Raw genomic sequence first — 19,892 nt, 5'->3', positions numbered from 1 at the left:
ATATTGTTGCTATTAAATCTGTAGTAATAGTATAATAGTCTCTGTAATTTGTATGCTTTCCATTGTTGTAAGGTTTCTAAGCTGAGATGTATCCAAATCAAAAAATGTGTGCTCTGCATGAGTGCTCTATTTAGATCCCTAATTTGAAAATCGTATTTACTCATCTTTCTGAGTGCTTGGGTGAGGTCCAATTTCTTGATAATATTCATAATTAACAGTGGGCTTTTTAACTTTCCATGTGACTTCTTTAAATAGTAATCTAGTAAATGACCAATTTCCACTTAATTTCTCTGCTCAAGTGACACTTTAAAGATTCATTGTAAGCAGTAACTGTGGATAGCCAGCTGAGGAATGAGATGGAGGATTGTTTGATAAAGGCAGGTGATGGGCACAGTGTAAGAGTTCAGATAAACACCAGCACACAGATGCCTCCTAAGCCACAGCTGTTTTCTTAAACCTTTTCTGTATACACCTCAGACTAATACAATGGCTGTTTCTCACCTTGTGTAAATATTGATGGGTTTCCTTTGACCTTGCTAATGAATTCACTAGCAGGTTAAGTAAGCAGGAGCAGTAGGAGAGCCAGAGCAGCCTTTTATTTCTGGAAGGTCCAAGCATAATGAACTCATCATCACAGGCCAATACACAGTCACAGAGTTTTTGGGTACCCAGCACCTAGGAGTGGCTGGGGCAGGAGGCTAACTAAGCATCCATCCTTTTGCCAGGGAATTCATCAACCAACAAATCTCAGACTGTGCTGTCCTAAGCACAGGTCCTTGTATAGTCTCACAGGTCCTTTTGTGGCCTTCATGTGCTGTTAAGATGCCACAGGGTTTGCTGTAACACGTTCTCAGTACTGTATACAAATGTGTTGTTTTCCCACAATTAGTGAGCCTATTGATTGTGAGAGTAACACCTTAAATACTTACTGGAAATAGTACAAGCTCTGTTCTTTTAATTTCTTGTGTTTCAGAGCATAGCTCAGTGAGGTACAGGAATCCTGAAACTATTTTATTTGGGCTAATTATACCTTTAGAGCAGAGGCAGAACACAAAAACCAGGTTAATGAACAGGAGTGCTGCTAGGTCACCTCTGGGCTGCTGCTGCCTGATTAGAGGAGCAATGTCAAATGAGATGCATGCCTTGCTTGCAGGTAATTGCCAGCTGCAAGAGAGGTTCTTCATTCTAGTTCTTCTTTATCATGTACTTTGGCCTTATTGTTTAGGTATTTCTTAATGCAGCTTGCAGACATGGACAATTTTTTAACATTCCTGTAACAGTAATGTCAGAGATTTGCTGAAATGCCAAGTCTATTTTCAGCTATAAGTAGAGGATTAAAGAACTGGAAACTAAAAGATCAACCTCCTTGGATGCTTCAGCACAAGTTACTGAGGTGTTTGTCAGTGTTTCATGTTAATATGAGTTTAAATGGTAATTGTATTTCAGAATAATTTAAACATTGGGATTCTCTTGCTCAGGTTTCTGTGGTGAGTATATAAGCAGAGGGGACAGGATAGTAAGTGCACTTTGATAGGTCTATTTTGTTTTCAAAGGATTTCTGGGCAAGGTTGGAGGTAATTTTCACTGCATCTTGTTCAGTCATGTTAGGATTAGTTGCTGGTTAGCTGCTGTTTTCCATAGGCCAAGGATGCTTAGTTAGCCTTCTGCAGATAGTGTCCTTCTAACAGGACTGCTAAATCTTGAACGACATCTGTGTAACACAAACATGTTTTAAAAGGGTTTGGGTTTGTCCAAAGACCAGCTGAGGTTTTTATGGATTTAGGGAATAGCCACCTGCTTCTTTTTTGACAATTCCTTTTCAGAATTCCCTGTTCTGTCTGATTCAAGTATGCAACCTCTTCTCTTGCCAACCAACCTACCTCAGCCTAAACATTTGCAGCTCATGTACTGTCAGGCTGACATTTGTGGATCCTATATCCAGGCAGGCTTTTACTAGCTGAGTTTGGATTAACCTTTCACAGCCACAGTGAAAAGGCAAGCTCTTAAATTCTGTTCAACATCTGAAAATCTCTTCACATGGAGTACCAGAATTTGTTCTTTGGTTAGTGAAGCTACATCTCACCAGAGAAGAAAAAGGAGGGAAGGCTGCAGATTGAATTATACCACTTTGCTGAGGGTAGCTGAAAGATGATTTAGGCTGCAATTTCTGATTGAGCATTACATGCACGTGTTCCCTGGGGATATACTGCAATGAACCAGTAAGCACAGATGAAAACTGAAGTGCTAACACTCAAGCCTCTAACCAAAATGTACCTGCTTAAAACTCTCTTGCTGATGGTCCAGTATACAGGGGTGAGTGTTTGAAACAAGGTCATACATTGTGGTTTTATGCAAAGAGGACTTCCCATGTAAGAAACATAAAAATTTAAATGTCTGTTTTTTAGAGTTGATGTGGTTACTGTTGAGCAAAATTTAACCCTTATCATAAGTATATTAATTATTTCTAGGCAAGAAAATACATTGAATCTCTTCCACATATGCCTCAGCAGGATTTGAAAGCAGTGTTTCGTGGTGCCAATCCATTAGGTAAGAAAATCAGACTGACACAGATAAATTTTTTCACTAACATAGGGACTCAAGCATTCCTTGTGTTCCTTGCTGTATGATCCCATATAATAATAATAATAACAACAATAACAATAATCAGACCAGTGAGAAAAGCATTGCTTAACCTTTCATCCTGAGACTGTTTTCCTGTCTTGAAGCCTTGTGTCTTTTTGTTTCTGATGGAGATTACAGGAACCTCCTAAAGGGAAATGGTCCATGGATGAAAAGCAAAAGGCAGCTGTAGATAGCAGAAATAAATACAAATGTCATGGGGTCTAGATTAGAGACATCATTTCTGGCTCAGGATGGCCATGAGCTGTAAATTGCTGGCAAGCAGAAGAACATACCAGGAAGTGTAGCTGATTGAATAACCCTTTGGAGTATTATTTCCTAGGAATATATGAGCCATTGTTGGACACAGGATACTGGGCTAAGGCAGACCTTTCATCTGATCCTGTATAATTGTTTTTCTGTCTAATCAATTGGTTCTGCCTGTGCAAAAGAGATGTTTCTGTGAACTTTTTCTTCTGACATAAAAAGAAGAAACTTGAGTCATCAGAGTCATCTCACTGCAGTAGCAGGTCAGTTCCATCAAATGCACATTATAGGGAAGTATTGTGAGTAAAAATTGTTTGAATTAATTTTGTGTACTAATACAAATTTTATGCTTACAAATACAAGTAGTTTGGAACACTTCCATATTAAAAAATGGGATTTATTTGCCTGAAGTACATGAGAGCATGCTATGTATTAATAGCATAAAGGCAAATTAATGCCAGTGCTTATATTAAAGCAGTAAAAAATTAGTATTTGAAATAGTTATGATAAAATTTCCATTAAAAACTCTCCATACAGCCATACAACTCTCTCTTATTTTTAGTATACCTCAAATGTCAACTTAAAACATATTTTGTTTATGCTCAGTCCTGTGAAGTTGCTTTGGGGTTTCATGTGATCGTTTCACTGGTTATTGGAGCTTATTGCTTATTGCAATAATATTGGAGCTTATTGCTTTTTGCAGCTTATTGGAGGTGTAATCTCACACTTTATTATTCACAAGTTACTTACCTTGGTCCTGATCAGTGCAAACTTAAGTGCACGATGCACAACACAGGATATTACCTTATAAGCACACACAGATCTTTTGCCACAAGCAAACCAGAAGCTTCCTTCAGCTCTCTTTTGTACTCGCAGTACAAAATCTTCAAAGCTTACTTGTTATGTCGCCTAAATTTTGCGAGTAATATTAGTTGTGTTTAAGGTGAGTGAGAATAGACGATGTGTAAACAGTTGCCTTTTCCTCATGGTCTCTTCTGGCTTTGAACTGCATTTCTGGTTTTGCCTTAGCTGTAGATCTTCTTGAGAAGATGCTGATTTTGGACAGCGATAAAAGGATCACCGCGGCAGCAGCGCTTGCGCATCCCTACTTTGTGCAGTATCACGACCCGGAGGACGAGCCTGAGGCCGAGCTGTACGATGAGTCCATCGAGAACAAGGAGCGCACCATAGAGGAGTGGAAAGGTATCAGAACTGCATGCACTGGTTAAGGTTCGGAGCACAAGAAAGCCTTACTTTAATAACCGTTTTCCTCCATTTCTAGCCAGAGGAATTGGAACTTTTAAGCCTCAGGCAAACAAGTTCATATGTGTGCTTGTGGGAGTGGACAGGTGGAAAAGCTTGTATTTCCTCTCTGGATTTTGCCCACTCCCCCCCTTCTATCATCTCCTTACTAGATTCCCTGTAGGAGTGAAAGCTTAACTAAAAGCTGATGCTAGCTACCAGGTAATTACCCATTCTGTTTTGCTTTTAGTTTTCTAGGTCAGATCCCCAGCTGAAGTAACTGTCCTGGGGCAAGTGACACTACTTGGATTCTGGTCTAGTTCTGACCAGAACCAGAAAGTAATATTATCCACATAGATGTGTATTTTGTTAATAATTCTTTAGATAGCAAAGGAAATTGGATTAATAACTACACCATGCTGTTGGTCCTGTTTGAGTTGATAGCTGATGATTTTACTTGGGAGTGACACCCCAAAACCTTTCTTTGATAAATACTGCAACCACCTTCTATGCTTGCAACACAATGATATTGCACTGCAGTATCACGGAAGTAAGGTGGCTCAACATTAGACTGCAAGTACACTGAAAAGTACAGTCCAATTTCACCACTGTATAATGAGGACATATTATTCTAAAAATTCCTTACTAGAGATTTTAAATTGAGAATAATGTTGTAGAAAAGTAATTGTTTCTGTTTATCAATAAAGGTCTTTCCTTGGCTTAAGATTAAATATGTCTTCCATAAAATAAATGTTCTTTTGTTTCTATTTTTATTTTCTGTAACTTTTATTTGAGAAAGATTCAATAAAAATGTATTGTCATAGTGGTTAGGTTTATGATGAAGAATAGTCTCATGTCTTACTCATGCCCATCCACTTGTGCCATGTTTTATCCTGGGCATTACAGGGGAGAAAGCAGACTGTATACAGCAAATGTATCTTAAAGAAAGATAATCGTGGGGTCATGGCTCTCTCTACAATAAATCAACCTCCTAGAGCCCTGGAAAGGCTTCTGTAGAAGTTGACTGTGTCTGTACAAACAAGGAGGATTGGCTGGCATTGCTTACTCCTTACACATGCTCTCCTTGGCAAAACCTGGCAGCCTACAGCAGCACCCATACATCTTGTTTGTTGCTGTGTTCATTTGCTGCTGTACTTAGGAGTGGATGATTTTATTTTCTGCTGCTTTTTCAGTTGCCCGAGTCTTTAACAGGAAAGTTAAACAATTTCTGAGTCATGAAGCGGATTTCTGTTTGTGATGAAACTCCACTGAAATTATTTCAGCAATAATCTTAACAGCTTAACACCTTCTAAACTGAAATGAGGACATGAAGGTGAAATCTCTTGGAAGGGCGGTATCATATTTATCATTACATTTTTCATGTATCATTTTTTACATCATTGACCTTGATGGAACTACAGGTCCAATTTCTTCTTTATTCAGGTTTAAAAAAAGGTGTGAGAGAAAAATCTCCAACCTCGCATAGCAGGTTTGCTGCTTTTCCTTCTTCCCTCTGGCCATATTTTTATATTGGGGAATAAACTTTTTATTTTCAAGTACAGCAAGTGCCACATTTAAGTAAGATGACATAAAATGTCTAGTGTTGATGAAATATTGACCCAATTTCTCAAGATGTCGTTGGCATGTTTCTGCTCTTTTTCTGTTCAAGTTAAAAAATCAGTGGTGCCTGATCTGAAGGGACTGAGCACCAAAGTAAAATGAGATTTCAGACACTTTGTCTTATACATTATGCATTCAGAGTTTTTTGGCCTCCATTGCACACTGCTGAGGCTCACAACCCAAGATCATAGATTTCTTACTGACGTGTTTAATCAGTTAGAAAATATTTCAAAATTTTAGAGTCCAAGTGTATGCTATTCAGAGTTGAATGCTATACATTCTCTCCTTAGATGTTGCACCAGTTGCACATCTCTGCTGAGTAGGTGCAGTGAGAAGTGGGTAAAGAGCTTCATGAACATAAACCACACAGCCAGTAAGAATAATTTCTAATATAGTTCCTGGGGTCCGATTTGCGAGGACACTGGCTTCTCCAAGTTCAGTCAGCTGTAGCTGCTGCCTGACTGCCTGTAATTCTGTGTAATAGTCATAAGTCAGTCACTCAAAGTCACCTAACAAATCCTCTGATGCCTGGAGTTCTGTACACAGAACTTCCTTCACAGAAATCCCTCACTGAAACTGTACACAGTGGTCCAGCACAACATCACCAGAGCATAAGCAAGATTCAGTCCCAAGATTTTTTACATAGTTTTTAGAGGAGTCCTAGGTACACTTGCAGGCATAGCAGCTGTCTCAGACAGAGTTGCTTAATAAAAAAGCTAATAGGCATGAGTTTGATACGACTTTAACATCACTGTTTGGAGAACACAACCTGAAGTAATGCCATGACCTGAAATTAGCCATATGCAAACAGGATTTGGTCCTTAAAGAGCAGCATCTAATTTGAGAAAATACAAAATAGGTAGCCACTGACAACATATTCCATTAATGTCCAAGGCAGAAAACAGGACATGACTGTTAGCATGTAAAGATAAAGGGTTCTTCCCAAAGCAGGGTAACATAGCAAGTAACCCATGTTTCTAGCTATTGAGTAATATAGAACTTCCTGATGAAAGCTGTTACGTGCTTCTAAGACAAAAAGAAAAATTTTTTCAGAGTACTGTAAAATTAGGTCAACTACAGTAAAGCATTAAAATAAAATAATTTTTTTAAAAAACAGCAAAAACAAAACAAAAAACAAACACAAACAAAAAACCCAAACAAACCAAAACCAAGATCCTGAGGAATTAGAACAGAATTGCAAATTATATATAATTGAAGGCAACTGATTGAGAGAGGATAAAGAATGTTCTCCACAGTTAAAAATGTACATTTTAAAACCTATCTAGTTACTTTTAAAGATTCCATTTTCCATTACATATTGTCATTTATTACATTTTTGCAGGTCATCTGACAGCGTAATTGATGTTTTCATTTCAGGGCCCGTGTGTTTTAGTAATTAGTTGAAGGGGACAGTCATGTTGTACAATAACAGTATTTGTGAGTCTAATTTGTAATCTGAGGTTAAGAGGAGGATTCCTAGTGAATTCAGTCTATTTTTTGATCTGGATGCCAAAGAGGCTGGAAATACACAGATACATATGACCTGTAGTTTATATCTGTAGAACTGTTTTGTCTGGAATATTTTTCTTCTGGAGAAAATATCACCTAATTCCTCTCTCTTCCTTACACCCCCTCTACAGAACTCACCTATGAAGAAGTGAATAGCTTTAAACCACCCGACCTAAAAATGGACAGCCTGGAGATTGAACAGTGAACACAGGCAGCTCTGTCTTTCCTTGCTGCACTATGAAGACTGTTAAAATATAACCATACAATTTAACCTGTGGTCAGACATAGATCTTACTATCCAAAGATGTTGGAGGAGATGTGGAAAAACAGATGCATTAAACAGAAGCCAGATGTTGTCTGGATTGGGTGGGGGTGTTTTTTGCCTTGTAATATGAATGTATTCCCAACTCACAAAGGGTGGTAAAGAACTGCTTCATTCTGACAAAATTATGCACTGAGTTCTGTCAAGCTGTGTGTTCTGCATGTTTCATTTTATCAGTTGTATTGCCAAAATAAAGGTGACTTTTTAAATTAATTTTAAAATTGTACATTTAAAGCATGAATGTATACAAACATTAACAAGAAGTCCATACAAGCAATCCTTTTTTTTTGGTGGCATTTTATCTGTCTGTTTTCGTACTATTTATAGTTAGTGCCTTTATGAAGAGAGGGCGTGGTAGTGAGATAGACAGAATATGCATACGTAGTCATATCTGTGGTGGTCTTACACATGTACTGGATGTCTCTCAAGCAATCTTAACACCAGTTGAAAGTCAGTAAAAATAAATCTTTCTCTTCTCTTGCCATTCAAGTGTCTGTTCTCATTATTTTCCACATCTGTTTTTTAATCTGCACAATACCCATTTGTGAGACAGTTTTACTTCCCGGTGTGTTCCTCACCATGCCATTGCTGGACTGCTGGTGAATTTGCCTGGGTTTACAGGAAGGTGCCTTGAAGGTACTGCAGCAGAGCTCTGTAGACTTCTGCAAGCTTCAGCAAAGGCTGTCACAGATGGCAGTGCAGGAGTGCTCACTTCAGTTCACAGCTTTGAATTAAATATTCCACATTGTCTTATTTTTCTTCACAAAATCCTTGGGAAAGTAATCTAATAACTGCCATTGGAAGACATGACAAAACAAGGAGATTCAAGAATTTGACACATTCTCATTGGAGTTTCTTTTAAAGCAAAATTTTAAAGGTTTTCCGACTCTGAAAAGTTGGAAAATTAAATTTAAAAATTGCAGGATATATCAGATACCGAGATTTTATAAAGAATCAAATTTATCTGATTCCTCCATTATACTGTATACAGGAACATAACATGCACAATACTGTGACAGGAATATCCTTTTGGCACAAGGCCTCTTGTATTATATTGGCTGAGTCTTTGTACACACTTGTGATTCACAGCTGTTTAATGTTTAATTTGTGTCTTGTTCTTGCTCTGTCAGAGTCTTATTTTAGAGGTGGCTTTTTATAATATTTAGGTTTTCTGAAACTTTTGTCATTAATATTCAATTGTATAGCAGTTATATAAGGTGATGGATTCTACTACATTTACTTTCCTCTGTATTTTTTCTATGTAAAAAGAAAGGCTTTTTCTTAATAAACAGATTTAAAAACAAAAATATCAAGTCCAAGAACTTTGTTTTTTTCAGAAATAGAAATAGGCATTCCATCTAGAAAATATGCTTCTAATTTGTGGACTAAGTGATAGACAGTTTTGGCAATGTTGACCAGCTATCAAATGCTTGCATCCAATGAAATGCAGCCACTTGTACTCATCTTTCCCCAGGGCATGTTAATCTGAAAGTAAATGCCTGCATGGATTTCTTGTGGCTCTGCTGAAGTGCTGTCAGCCATTGTTACTTTGGCTTCTTGTGAAGCTGGATGAGGCTTGTAATGATCATGCAATGAGTGAATTTCATGCTGACTAAAATTGGTGAAAAAGTTCTAAATCTTTAAACCATTTGTCTAGCTAAATAACGAAAATATTCACCCAGTCATATCTTAAACATTCTTTTAATTTGTTTGTTTGCCAGTTAAAAGTAACTCAGTGCTTTTTTTTTCTGAAATCTGATACTGAATTTACCAGCTATTTAGCAGCTCCATTTCAGTTGGAAGGGCAAAGACGAAGTAAAGAGATTTCACAAGACTTTTTTGTGTCTGACAATAATTCATTTATTATGGGGTTTGTCCCTTCATTTGTTAAATCTGGTTTCCTGGCTCTGAGGCTGGCCGTTGTAAAATGCTTCAAAGGATGTGTAAAACGGGTTGCCACAGCTCTGCCACTTGAGGTAGAATGAAAGTTTTATGTTGCTTCCAAAACTTCTTCTGGCAACTCTGAATCTTCCTCTGAATATTTTCTTTGGCATTCAAAGATGCATTGGTTTGTTTTTTTTTCTAGGAGATAAATTATGTAGGAAGAACATGGTCACAGCTGCATTTAAATTAATCAAAGGTGACAGTAATGGGCAACAATATCTCAGCCCTTTTTAATGAATTACCATCAAAACCTGTAAATCATCTCATTTTAATGTCAAGAAAAACAGTAGGGAGACAGACATATTTTTCCTAGATGTGCAAAATGAAGGTAATTACTTAGACCTCAAAAACCAATAATTAAAGTATTTTTCTAGAGCAGGTAACCAGCTCCCTTGTGGCAATCCAACATGAGACTATAATTTGACAACTTTATCAGTTTACAACAGCAGGAGAGGGTAATTGGAAAGCCAGTAGCCCAATGGGACAGAAAGGTGGGAGGCTTAGCACTAACAATGCTTATCATTTGAACACAGATGGAAGAAATCATTTATCTACCAACTCAAACAGGCAGATGGAGGTAAATACAGAGGAGTGAGGTCTTTGTCAGGCTTGGTGAGGCAGATGGCTTAAAAGTAAATTTTAAAGAGTAAGTAAATACAAAGCTTTTATAAAAAAATATTTGCTAAAAATGTCATTAATGAAGGCATTGATTACATGGTCCAAATGTTACTTGCAAAACTGGTAGTGGTTCCTGCTTAAACAATGGGGGTTTAATCTCCTGACAGCACTGTTACTTTCAGCAGCACATTCACGCCTTTGTAGGCGCCCTATACATTGCATTTATGCTTGAGGAGAGCAGTGTAGGTTTTAGCCCACACTAAATAAGGGTACTATCATCCCTGGCCACCTGCAAAGCACAGAGGGGAAGGAGGAGCATGGCTGGACTTGGCTCATGGAGGAGGCAGCTCAGGCTTCCAGTGGGCAGAACACAGCTGTCCAAGGGCTCTCTCTGGTCAATTACTGACAGTGTTAGCAATTTACTTTCAATCTGAATTTATCTAATTTCAGATTTCAGTCACAAGAGCTTGTTATCCAACCACCTAGTGAATTGAAATCACTTCCAGTATTTATTATCTCACTCTGTAATCAGGGTTAGTGCAACCCCAAGTCAAGTAATTTTATCATCACTGGCAGCAAAAGGTCTTGCAAAAGGAAAATCTTTTGCATGCATCTCAGTCTTTTGACATGCCTAAGTATGCACAACGCTTTTAGAACCTGCAACTTTATTTTTTAAGCTCTTTGCCTCATCAGCACTGAAAGCCAGCAACAGGAAATTGATACGACACAGCCAAAGCAGACAGGAATAAAAACCCTTTAATCTACAATGGACCAATGGAAATAAAAAACAAGGATGGTTTAGAGGAAAAGGACTGTTTTAGAGGATATCATGCACCATACCCTGAAGATACAAAGTGGCTACTTGAGTCTGAAATAGCAGGGTTACTAATAAGCTCAAAAAATTAGGGGGGGCGGGGCAGGGAGAGTAGGAAATTAGGTAGTCAATACTGGTATATGAAAATAAATACATCATTATCAATAGGCAGAGTCATTATTTAGACAGCATTGTTGCAGAATTCCAGGTCATGCTCTTGGTGGGTTTTTTTATATGGTATAGCAGATGAAAGCAAGTGGGAAGGAGGGTGAGTGTGCTGCAGGATCTGACACAGCGAGCTCACCCTAAGGGTCAGGAGGGGAACAGCCCTTTCAAGGACAAAATGTTGGCAGCAAAAGAAACTTTGACAGAGGTTGGAAGCAGTCAATACAAAAGTTACTTCCTTTCTTCCTGTCATGTGTGCTCCCGGATCATAACGAGAAAACAGACCTCCACTTTCCCCACTCTTAGGATCTGGTCAAAGATTAATCTGTCCAAAAAGTACCATACAGAGCTACCAGCACAAATTACTCAAGTATCCTTTGCTACATCTGTAAATTACTGACTTGGAATCCCTGACAAGAATCCCCGATAAATGAGCAGCAGTAAAGATTTAGCTCTCGTGACAAGAGAATTTCACTGTAAATTGGGTAAACTATGTCTTTTGTTAGAAGCAGAAAGGGATTCAACCTCGACAAGATCAGTCTCCTTAGGAAGGAATTAATAGCAACACTTCTACTTGCTTTAAAAGCGGCTGCCTTTTTGTCACACATTGCTGCTACTGCTGCTAGTGTTCATGGATGCAAACACTGGTTCTCAGAAAATCAGCACACTTGCACAAGTGAGAGTACCAAGTGTCATTAATTTATGAGTCTGGGTAAGGGGTTTTAAGGCACTAGTACCAAGAGATTTAGAAAGCTACATTAGTGTTGCTGCCACTGCCCTTCTTTCTGCTATAAAATAAAATATTGAACTGATACACCTAAAAGGGTCTAAGTTTTCACTACAAGGAGGGAATATATTGTGAGCTTTCTGTGTGAGCACAGATCTTCCAAGCAATCTGACACGTAATCCATTAGACCAGAAATTTCAACATAATGAGCGAAACTCTTCAATTAGGCTGCCATCTTGCAGACATACAAATGCTTCATTTTGCACTCCCATAGTCCCCCAGCTCCAATTATTGTCACATATTAAGATGTGTACCATAGCACAGAGATTTTAGCCAGTCCTTTTAGGTTCCAGTTTAATCACAAGTAATACTGAATGCAGTAGAAATACTGAATCACAGTTGCAGCTCTGAGACAACTATTCACTAAATCTGCCATAAGTGGCAGCCTCCACTGAGCAATACTTTGTTCCTTATAGAATAATAGCCTGTGGATTAGCACCCAGATAATATATGCCTATTTTATATTAGAGCCTGATTGCTCAAATCAAGAACCCATAGTTAAATTACATTCTGTACAAAAATTACATACAGCACTCCTGTTCTGCCCGGCTCTCTCATTAGGTTGAGGTGGAAACAAAAAAAAATAAGGCAGCATTGAGAAGGATGGGTAAGATGGGGGAAAGAACACCATGATGGTTTGGGTGGATTAAACAGATGTGCACAACTACGCAGTGACAAATGAGTAAAGCTATCCATCAGTGATATCCATTAATGCTCTTTTCATATGATTTTTGCATTGAGGTTGGGAAAGTCTTGAAGAGTTGCTTTTTTGCTCTGTAGACTGTAGCATCTTATACTGCAACAATGTGTGATAGTTTAAAAATTAAACTCCTTCAGTCTATTGTAGGAGAGGATCTTTTGGTGGATTTTGAGGAGAAAAAGTTAGGAGAGTGTTCAAAGTAGTTGATTTATATAAAGGTGTCTACTACTCTCTACAAGTGGCCTCTTCCTCCACCAACCTCCAGCAAGCAGGGATAATGGAGCAGTACATAAGTTACTAAGTTCCCATTTGACCTCTTGAAAAATGTAATGTATAGTCTGAATTATTTTTAATATAAAAAAGTACTTAGGGGTGTGTGTTTATTTATTCCTTTCTGCTGATGGCTTAGTGACCTTGCAACATGGCAAGCTCCCCAGGAGGGCTACATGTCACAGAAACTGGAACTGAAACATCCTGCTCATTGGGCACAGAGACAAAATCAGAAAAGTTGCAAAATAGTTGGCAGTAACTCCAGTGGGGAAGGTGGGAACAAAATAGCACAGGAGTATTTTCCAATTAAAACTGAGATTTTTAAATTACTATTTTTTAAACTTTATTTCTTGTTGTAATAAATAGAATGAACTTACTTCCTCCACGGCAACAGATCTAAGCAGACAAGCACAGAGTATTTTTTGAAGGTGGGCATATAGAAAGCTTCTTAAAAATAATAATATTCTAGGAATCAGCTTTTGACAATTCAGCAAGATTTTATGTTTATTGACATTTAAGGCATGTTTTATACAACCAAATTATTCAGATATGAATTAGTGTATCAAGAATAAATGATCATATGAAAGACAGACATATAAACAGGCAAAAAGGTGGGAAGATGTTTGATTCTTCAAAACACTTTGTATGATCTCCTTTCTCCTGCACATTATCAGTGCCTGGACTGGAGATCAGCGTCAGTTCCCTCTCCCTGCTCTCACTGACACACTCCTGCACCCAGGGCCCAACAGCTCACCTGCAGTTCAGCTTCTGACAAACAGGGCTGTGCCTTTTGTCATCTCCAAGTGACGGCTTGTGGTGAGCAGCTTTGCCATCAAACTCTCTCACCAAGCTTCAAACATGCAGGATTTCCTCAGGAAAACATGGTTGGATTTCTCACTGCTTGCTTGTAGAGCTTCTGCTCCAGAACCAAAGCTGCACCTCCAGGCTGGAGGGAAATTGAGCTCTCAGTTATCAAAGGGATTAGAAAGAGTACTGTACCCTTCCCATCTACCTCATATGCTTTGCAGCTGATGGCAACCATCCAGCACATCAAAAGCTGGCTCTTAAAAAAAAAAGCCCACCACATTCTGATACCTCTTAAATCTTCCCTTTATGGGAGGAGCATTAGAAAAGTGCATTTTTTTTCACCATTAATGCATTTATTATTTTTTGTTAATGATATCTGAAAAAGATTCCTTTTTTCTATTAACTTTACAATAAGTGTATGCCAGAAGCAGAAACATCTGATAGCACTTTTTTTTTTTAATCCATCCTGTCAAGCACACATTGCCCAGAATAAGATATGGCTGTAGCATCTATCAGTCAGTCCCCTGGCAACAAACTGTCTTTGGGAAAACACATCACTGTATCCAGCTGAGCCCAGCAGGATGCAGAGGCTCCTGCAGTTTGTGACACTGGAAGATCTACCAGCTGGGGATGGACCCACGTTTCTTGACTCATTCCCTTCACAGACATTTTGAATGGTTTGTTAGACAAAGCTTCCCTTGTTATAACAGTGCTGATTTCCTAGTCTTTTCAGTAAGTTCACCAGCTCATCTCCTGTATGTGGGACCGGGTGGGGAAAGCTGCTCTTATATTTTACCTACACAGCTATTTCATCTATCTGTAGCAAAGTATGCCTAAATACTTACTGGAGGAAAAACATGGGAAAACCAGCAGTGGACAACTTTGTCAATTTAAAATGTTTTTTTTTTAAAGCTTCTCTGTAATATTCTGAGCTTCTGCACAAGAGTGAACTTCTCTTGATGCTAAATTAGTACTTTCATCTACTGTACCAAAACAATCTAATTTCTGCCTCAATAAAAAGCAAGCAGTAAAAAAAGTATCCCTGTCACAACTGGATAAAGGAAAATTAAGCGAGGGGCAACAAGCAGAACTTATTCTCTCTATATTAGAACATATATAATGGTCATTTAAAATAATTTAACTAATGGATTAGTTCAAAATGAGAGAAAGCTGCTCTATCCTTCACCTTACCTGTACCATGTATCTCACCAGCCAACATCTGAATGGCAAACAGCATAGAAGGGATGTCAGAAATTAAAAAATCATCTCCTGGGGCAGTGGATTTTTAAAAGTAAACATCTACCATTAATCTGACACTTCTCACAAGCCTCAAGTTAACTGCTAAACGTCAGAGGGTTGCTCTCCATTCTCACTAAACCGGAGATTGGAAAAGGTCAGTGGAGAGCAGCATCGGAACACAGGGCTGGTGGCTGGAATGTTGTGCTACTCCTGTACCCCAAGAGGAGCAAGGGCAGGGCGGCTCTTCCACATTTGGTAGTCAGGCACCAAAAGGGCTCAGCCCGTGGCAACCACCAAAATGGCATTGGGAACCATGAAACTTGTCCAGATTGCCCCTTTAGAGCTAAACCACAAATTGAACTCTAGTGACAGCAAATCTGAATTATCTAACCTCAGCGACATTGTTCAGGGGTGAAGTCAAACAAAACAAAGGCTTTGCCAGACCCTGAAGGGCAAGAATTTAAATTATATTTGCACAGAGAACACATAAAACATATTTAAACCTTACACGTGTTGCTGGCCCAGGCCTATTTACTACGTAGCTGCTGAGAAGGTTGCTCTTGTCCGTACTCCAGCCCTGCAATCATTTCAAGCCACTGCTGTGACAGTTCCGTTCCACTTCACTTCAGCCATGCACAAGAGCACCTGAACTAAGTGTGGGCTGGGTTTTTATTGAACTACATGAAATATTGTTGTAACTTGCGGTCTGGCCTTGGAATGATCTGGGGACCCCAGCTGTTCGTCTCAGGGCAGAGGCCATACAAAAGCTCAGACACCATACAAAAGCTCACTTATCTCTGCCAGCTGCAGCCTCTCGTACTTTTTAACGCCTCGCTGCAGCAGCCGATGGCACCTCACCGGAGCCGGAGCACAGACGCAGAGCGGGCCCAGCGTGAGGGGAGCCCGCGGCGGGAAGGGGCGGCCGGGCGGGGTTCGCTCCGCACTGCAAGGACAGCGAGAGCCTCGGCACCTGCCTCCCTGTCCGGGCGCGCTCCGCCGCCGCCGGGACACCGCGCCCTTCGCGCCCGGGCGGAGCGCAGCCCCAGCTCCCGGGCTGAGGGGAGGCAGGGCGCTGCCGGGCCGGCGCGGATCGCAGCGCCGGTGCCGGGTGAGCCGCGGCGGCGGGCGGTGCTGCGGGCGGGGCTGCGCGGGGCGGGCGCGGGCGGCGCCGCTGCCTCAGGCCCGGCCCCTCGGCGCAGCCCGGCTCGGCGGCGCCGGCCGCTCCCGCTCCCCCGGCCCGGACTCTTTGTCGGCGCGGCCGGCGGGGGTCGGCAGCGCCATGTCCTCCCCCAAGAATGGCTTCTACCGGCAGGATATCACAAAGACCCTCTGGGAAGTGCGGGACCGCTACCGGGACCTGCAGCCGGTGGGGTCCGGCGCCTACGGAGCCGTGTGGTGAGCGGGGTGGCGGGGGCGGCCGGGGGGCGGGCGGCGGGCGGCGGCCTCTGTCCCGGCCCGGGGGATGCTGCCGGGGCCGGCCCTCTGGGGCGCTGCTCCCTGCCAACTTTTCCCGGTTGTTGTCCGGACCCGGGCTGGCCCCGCCCGGTGCCGCCGGCCCCGCGGGTGCAGAGGGGCGGCCAGGTGAACAGCGGGGCCGCCCCGGGCGGGGCTGCTCCGCCGGGGGAGCCGGCCCGCGCCTCTTCTGTGCCTGGAGCGAGCGGAGCCCGGAGCGCTGCCCCAGCCCTGCCCGGGAGCGCTGAGCGGCTGCCGAGCCCGGCCCGCGGCACCCCGGAGCGGCAGCGTCCCTGAAGCCCGGGGTGTTTTAGCGCTTGGGGCGGGCCCCTCGGTTTGGCTCTGCGTTGGTGGTAGGCTTGGGTGTTTAGTGGGATTTTTTGTCTTATTTTTAGCTTTGAGATTTTTTTTCCCACTCCGCAGATGTTCCTCTTTAAAGCTTTTGATAATTGTCTACATTTCATCACGGAGCCTGACAGGCTTTTAAACGAAGGAAATGGGATGGCTGCTGGCAGAGATGCTCTGGGGACGTGGTCTCCCCCCGTGTCACGGGCGGCTGCGGGCCGGGGGCCCGGCAGCATGGGGCAGGATGCAGCCGCTGGCCGGGTTTGCTGGGTTTGCAGACTTGCTTCGGTCCTTGCACAGCAAACTCTTTCTTTTCACTTAAAGCTCAGCCGTCGATGGAAGAAGTGGTACCAAAGTGGCCATTAAGAAATTGTACCGCCCGTTTCAGTCTGAACTCTTTGCCAAACGAGCCTACCGAGAGCTGCGTCTTCTGAAACACATGAAGCATGAAAACGTGAGTTGAGTCGTTAGCTCAAAACCACAGCTTAGGCACTCTAAATCAAAGAAAATATGTATATTTGAACAAGGCAGATGTGTAGCTGAATGGAATTCTGGAATCTTTCAGCCTGTTTTTTTGTCTGCCTGTCCTACAAACATCAGTTCACACAAACTAGACTACCCTGTGGGAAACACCACTTAATTTCCACATAGGAAAGATTGGGTGGGGAAGGTTAGGACCACAGTGCAGTTTGTTCAGTGCTAGTGAGAGGGATTAAAGACCAGAAATTACAGTCTCCATTACTACGTTCCTGTGAGTTGCAGGAGAATACAGAGCACAGGTCTGTGAGTGTTAGCATCTTTTTCTTTTTTTTCTTTTTTCTTTTTTTTCTTTTTTCTTTTTTTTCTTTTTTTTCTTTTTTTTCTTTTTTCTCTTTTTTCTTTTTTTCTTTTTTCTTTTTTTCTTTTTTTCTTTTTTTCTTTTTCTTTTTTTTCTTTTTTTTCTTTTTTCTTTTTTTTCTTTTTTTTCTTTTTTTTCTTTTTTTTCTTTTTTTTCTTTTTTTTCTTTTTTTTCTTTTTTTTTCCTTTTTTTTTTTTCTTTTTTTCTTTTTTCTTTTTTTCTTTTTTCTTTTTTTTCTTTTTTCTTTTTTTCTTTTTTTCTTTTTCTTTTTTTTCTTTTTTTTCTTTTTTTCTTTTTTCTTTTTTTCTTTTTTCTTTTTTTCTTTTTTTCTTTTTTTCTTTTTTTCTTTTTTTCTTTTTTTCTTTTTTTCTTTTTTCTTTTTTTTTCTTTTTTTTTTCTTTTTTTTTTCTTTTTTTTTCTTTTTCTCTTTTTCTCTTTTTCTCTTTTTCTCTTTTTCTCTTTTTCTCTTTTTCTCTTTTTCTCTTTTTCTCTTTTTTTCTTTTTCTTTTTCTTTTCCCCTGAGCTTGCATGAAGATGCACACATGCATATCTTTGAGGAGGGGTTACCATTTTTCTCCTTTTTTGTCATTCATGAAGCATTTGAACATTTCAGGCTGATATTAATGGGAATCAGGAAAAATCCACAAATGACTTAACAAATTGCTTTACTGTGAAGCAGAGAATAGGTAATAGAATTCTGCACATAATTCCCATGTAACATGAAAGAACAGCTGTAGAAAGAAGTGTTGAAAGTGTGATTGAGAGAAAGAGTCATGGTCCCAGTACTGCTTAGGAGTTTAGGAAAAAAATAAAGAAATTTGTGCAAAAGCAGTTGTTATAGAGTCTCAAAGCATGGATTCCAGGTGAGAAGAGTCCCAGGGTGGGCTTGGAGGGTTACAGTAGTATTTTTAAGTGCTGTTCATGAAGAATGCATATGGGATAAAAAACCTTATGTTTGGAGGGAGTTGTTAAAATTATGCATAAGAACATAGTTTAAAATGTTAATTGATGTGGAAGATTAGAGCATACCTCCATTCAGAGGGCCTTCACAAAAAACCTGAGGGATCAAAAGTGAGGATGAGAGAAAGGAGTAATAACAATAACTAGTCATTGCCATTTAACATTATAATACTAATATTGTGAGTGTACTAGGTTTATTTGAGGAATAATTTGTGGCCTGTATTGACAGTCCAGAAGGAAAAAGAGCTTTTTGTAGGCTTAAGAAACTGTCTACTTGTTTTAATCTAAATCTTTTAGACTGATTACTTCAAAGAAACTGCCTCATAACCAGTGCTTCATATGTTTAAGAGTTAATGTTTGCAGGAAGCTTCTGTGTATGGGCTTTAATATTCTCAGCATTTTCTTTACTGAACATTTGGGAGCAGAGCAGCCCGTGCAGTTGCCAAGCTCCTTACTGGTCCAGAATTTTGAGATTATTTTTCTTCTGTTTCCCAGAATAATCTGTTGGGTAGCATTTTCCACTCCTAGCAGGTTTTGTGCAGTGTGTGCCCTTTGGAATAATACTCTAGAACTCCACTGTGGGCTCAATTGGTAATTAAAGAGTCCAGAAGAAAATGGTCACTGGGGAACCTGAGCACAATCTGTGCAAGTTACAAATCAATATATATGAAGGAAGGGAATGATTTACAATCTTGGGAAACAATTTGGGCCACAGAAACAAGCAGTTTATGTACTAAGGAAAAGTTTTTACATTAATTGTTAAAATAATCTATTCATTAGAGAACAAAGACTGAATAAATGATCCTGCAGGGGCTGGAAGCAGAAACTGACTGTTCCACCCATCTGTTATGAGACTGACATGGCAATGCAGCCATCAAGACAATTCCTGTCTGCCCCCCCAGCCTCACTCCCTTTTGTCAGTCATGTTTGCCATAGTGAATTAGATGCGGCAGCAATGCCTTTTAGGATTTTCAGTTCCTGAGCTGATCTCAAGGGTACTCCTTTAGCTGCTTCACACATCCAGAATTAAAACAGAATGGCAATGTTGCCCCTCAACATGATTTTCAGCCTGACCCCTTTGACCCCAAACCATTCTGTCAAAGAGCTTCTTTTTGCATATTTCATAGAAACATAGAACCACAGATTGGCTTGCATTGAAAAGGATACAAAAAATCATCTAGTTCCAGCCCTTCTGCTGTGGGCAGGGACACCTTTCACTAAATCAGGTTGCTCAAAACCCCATCCAGTCTGACCTTGAACACTTCCAGGGATGGGACGTCCACAAGTTCTCTGGGCAACCTGTTCCAGAGTCTCACCACCCTCACAGGAAAGACTTTCTTCTGTTTATTTGATAGTTAAAATTGCGTCCAATTC

The 19,892-nt window shown here is 40.4% G+C and overlaps 2 protein-coding genes across 5 annotated transcripts in view; both read left to right on the top strand.

Annotated features, from left to right (window-relative positions):
* MAPK11 (mitogen-activated protein kinase 11) overlaps positions 1-8,886 on the top strand; it is a 31,433-nt gene extending 22,547 nt beyond the window's left edge. The window contains exons 10-12 of one of the 3 annotated variants that reach the window (XR_005259080.1): positions 2,469-2,547; positions 3,072-3,149; positions 3,916-4,051. Coding sequence is in view for 2 of the 3 variants with exons in the window: in XM_038154949.1 (XP_038010877.1) it covers positions 2,469-2,547; positions 3,916-4,089; positions 7,389-7,462 (327 nt within the window). In the remaining variant the exon portion in view is untranslated. The other 2 variants (XM_038154949.1, XM_038154951.1) reach the window with 2 other exon arrangements.
* A 7,227-nt stretch (positions 8,887-16,113) lies between these two features.
* MAPK12 (mitogen-activated protein kinase 12) overlaps positions 16,114-19,892 on the top strand; it is a 33,428-nt gene continuing 29,649 nt past the window's right edge. For both annotated transcript variants that reach the window (XM_038154885.1, XM_038154884.1), the window contains exons 1-2: positions 16,114-16,318; positions 17,045-17,174. In XM_038154885.1, coding sequence (XP_038010813.1) covers positions 16,203-16,318; positions 17,045-17,174 — 246 coding nt within the window. In that variant the 5' untranslated portion in view covers positions 16,114-16,202. The remainder of the gene's footprint in view (positions 16,319-17,044; positions 17,175-19,892) is intronic.

This window comes from Motacilla alba, chromosome 1A (genome assembly GCF_015832195.1).
Source record: "Motacilla alba alba isolate MOTALB_02 chromosome 1A, Motacilla_alba_V1.0_pri, whole genome shotgun sequence".
Lineage (NCBI taxonomy): Eukaryota > Metazoa > Chordata > Aves > Passeriformes > Motacillidae > Motacilla > Motacilla alba.
This window is presented reverse-complemented; position numbering and strand designations above follow the sequence as displayed.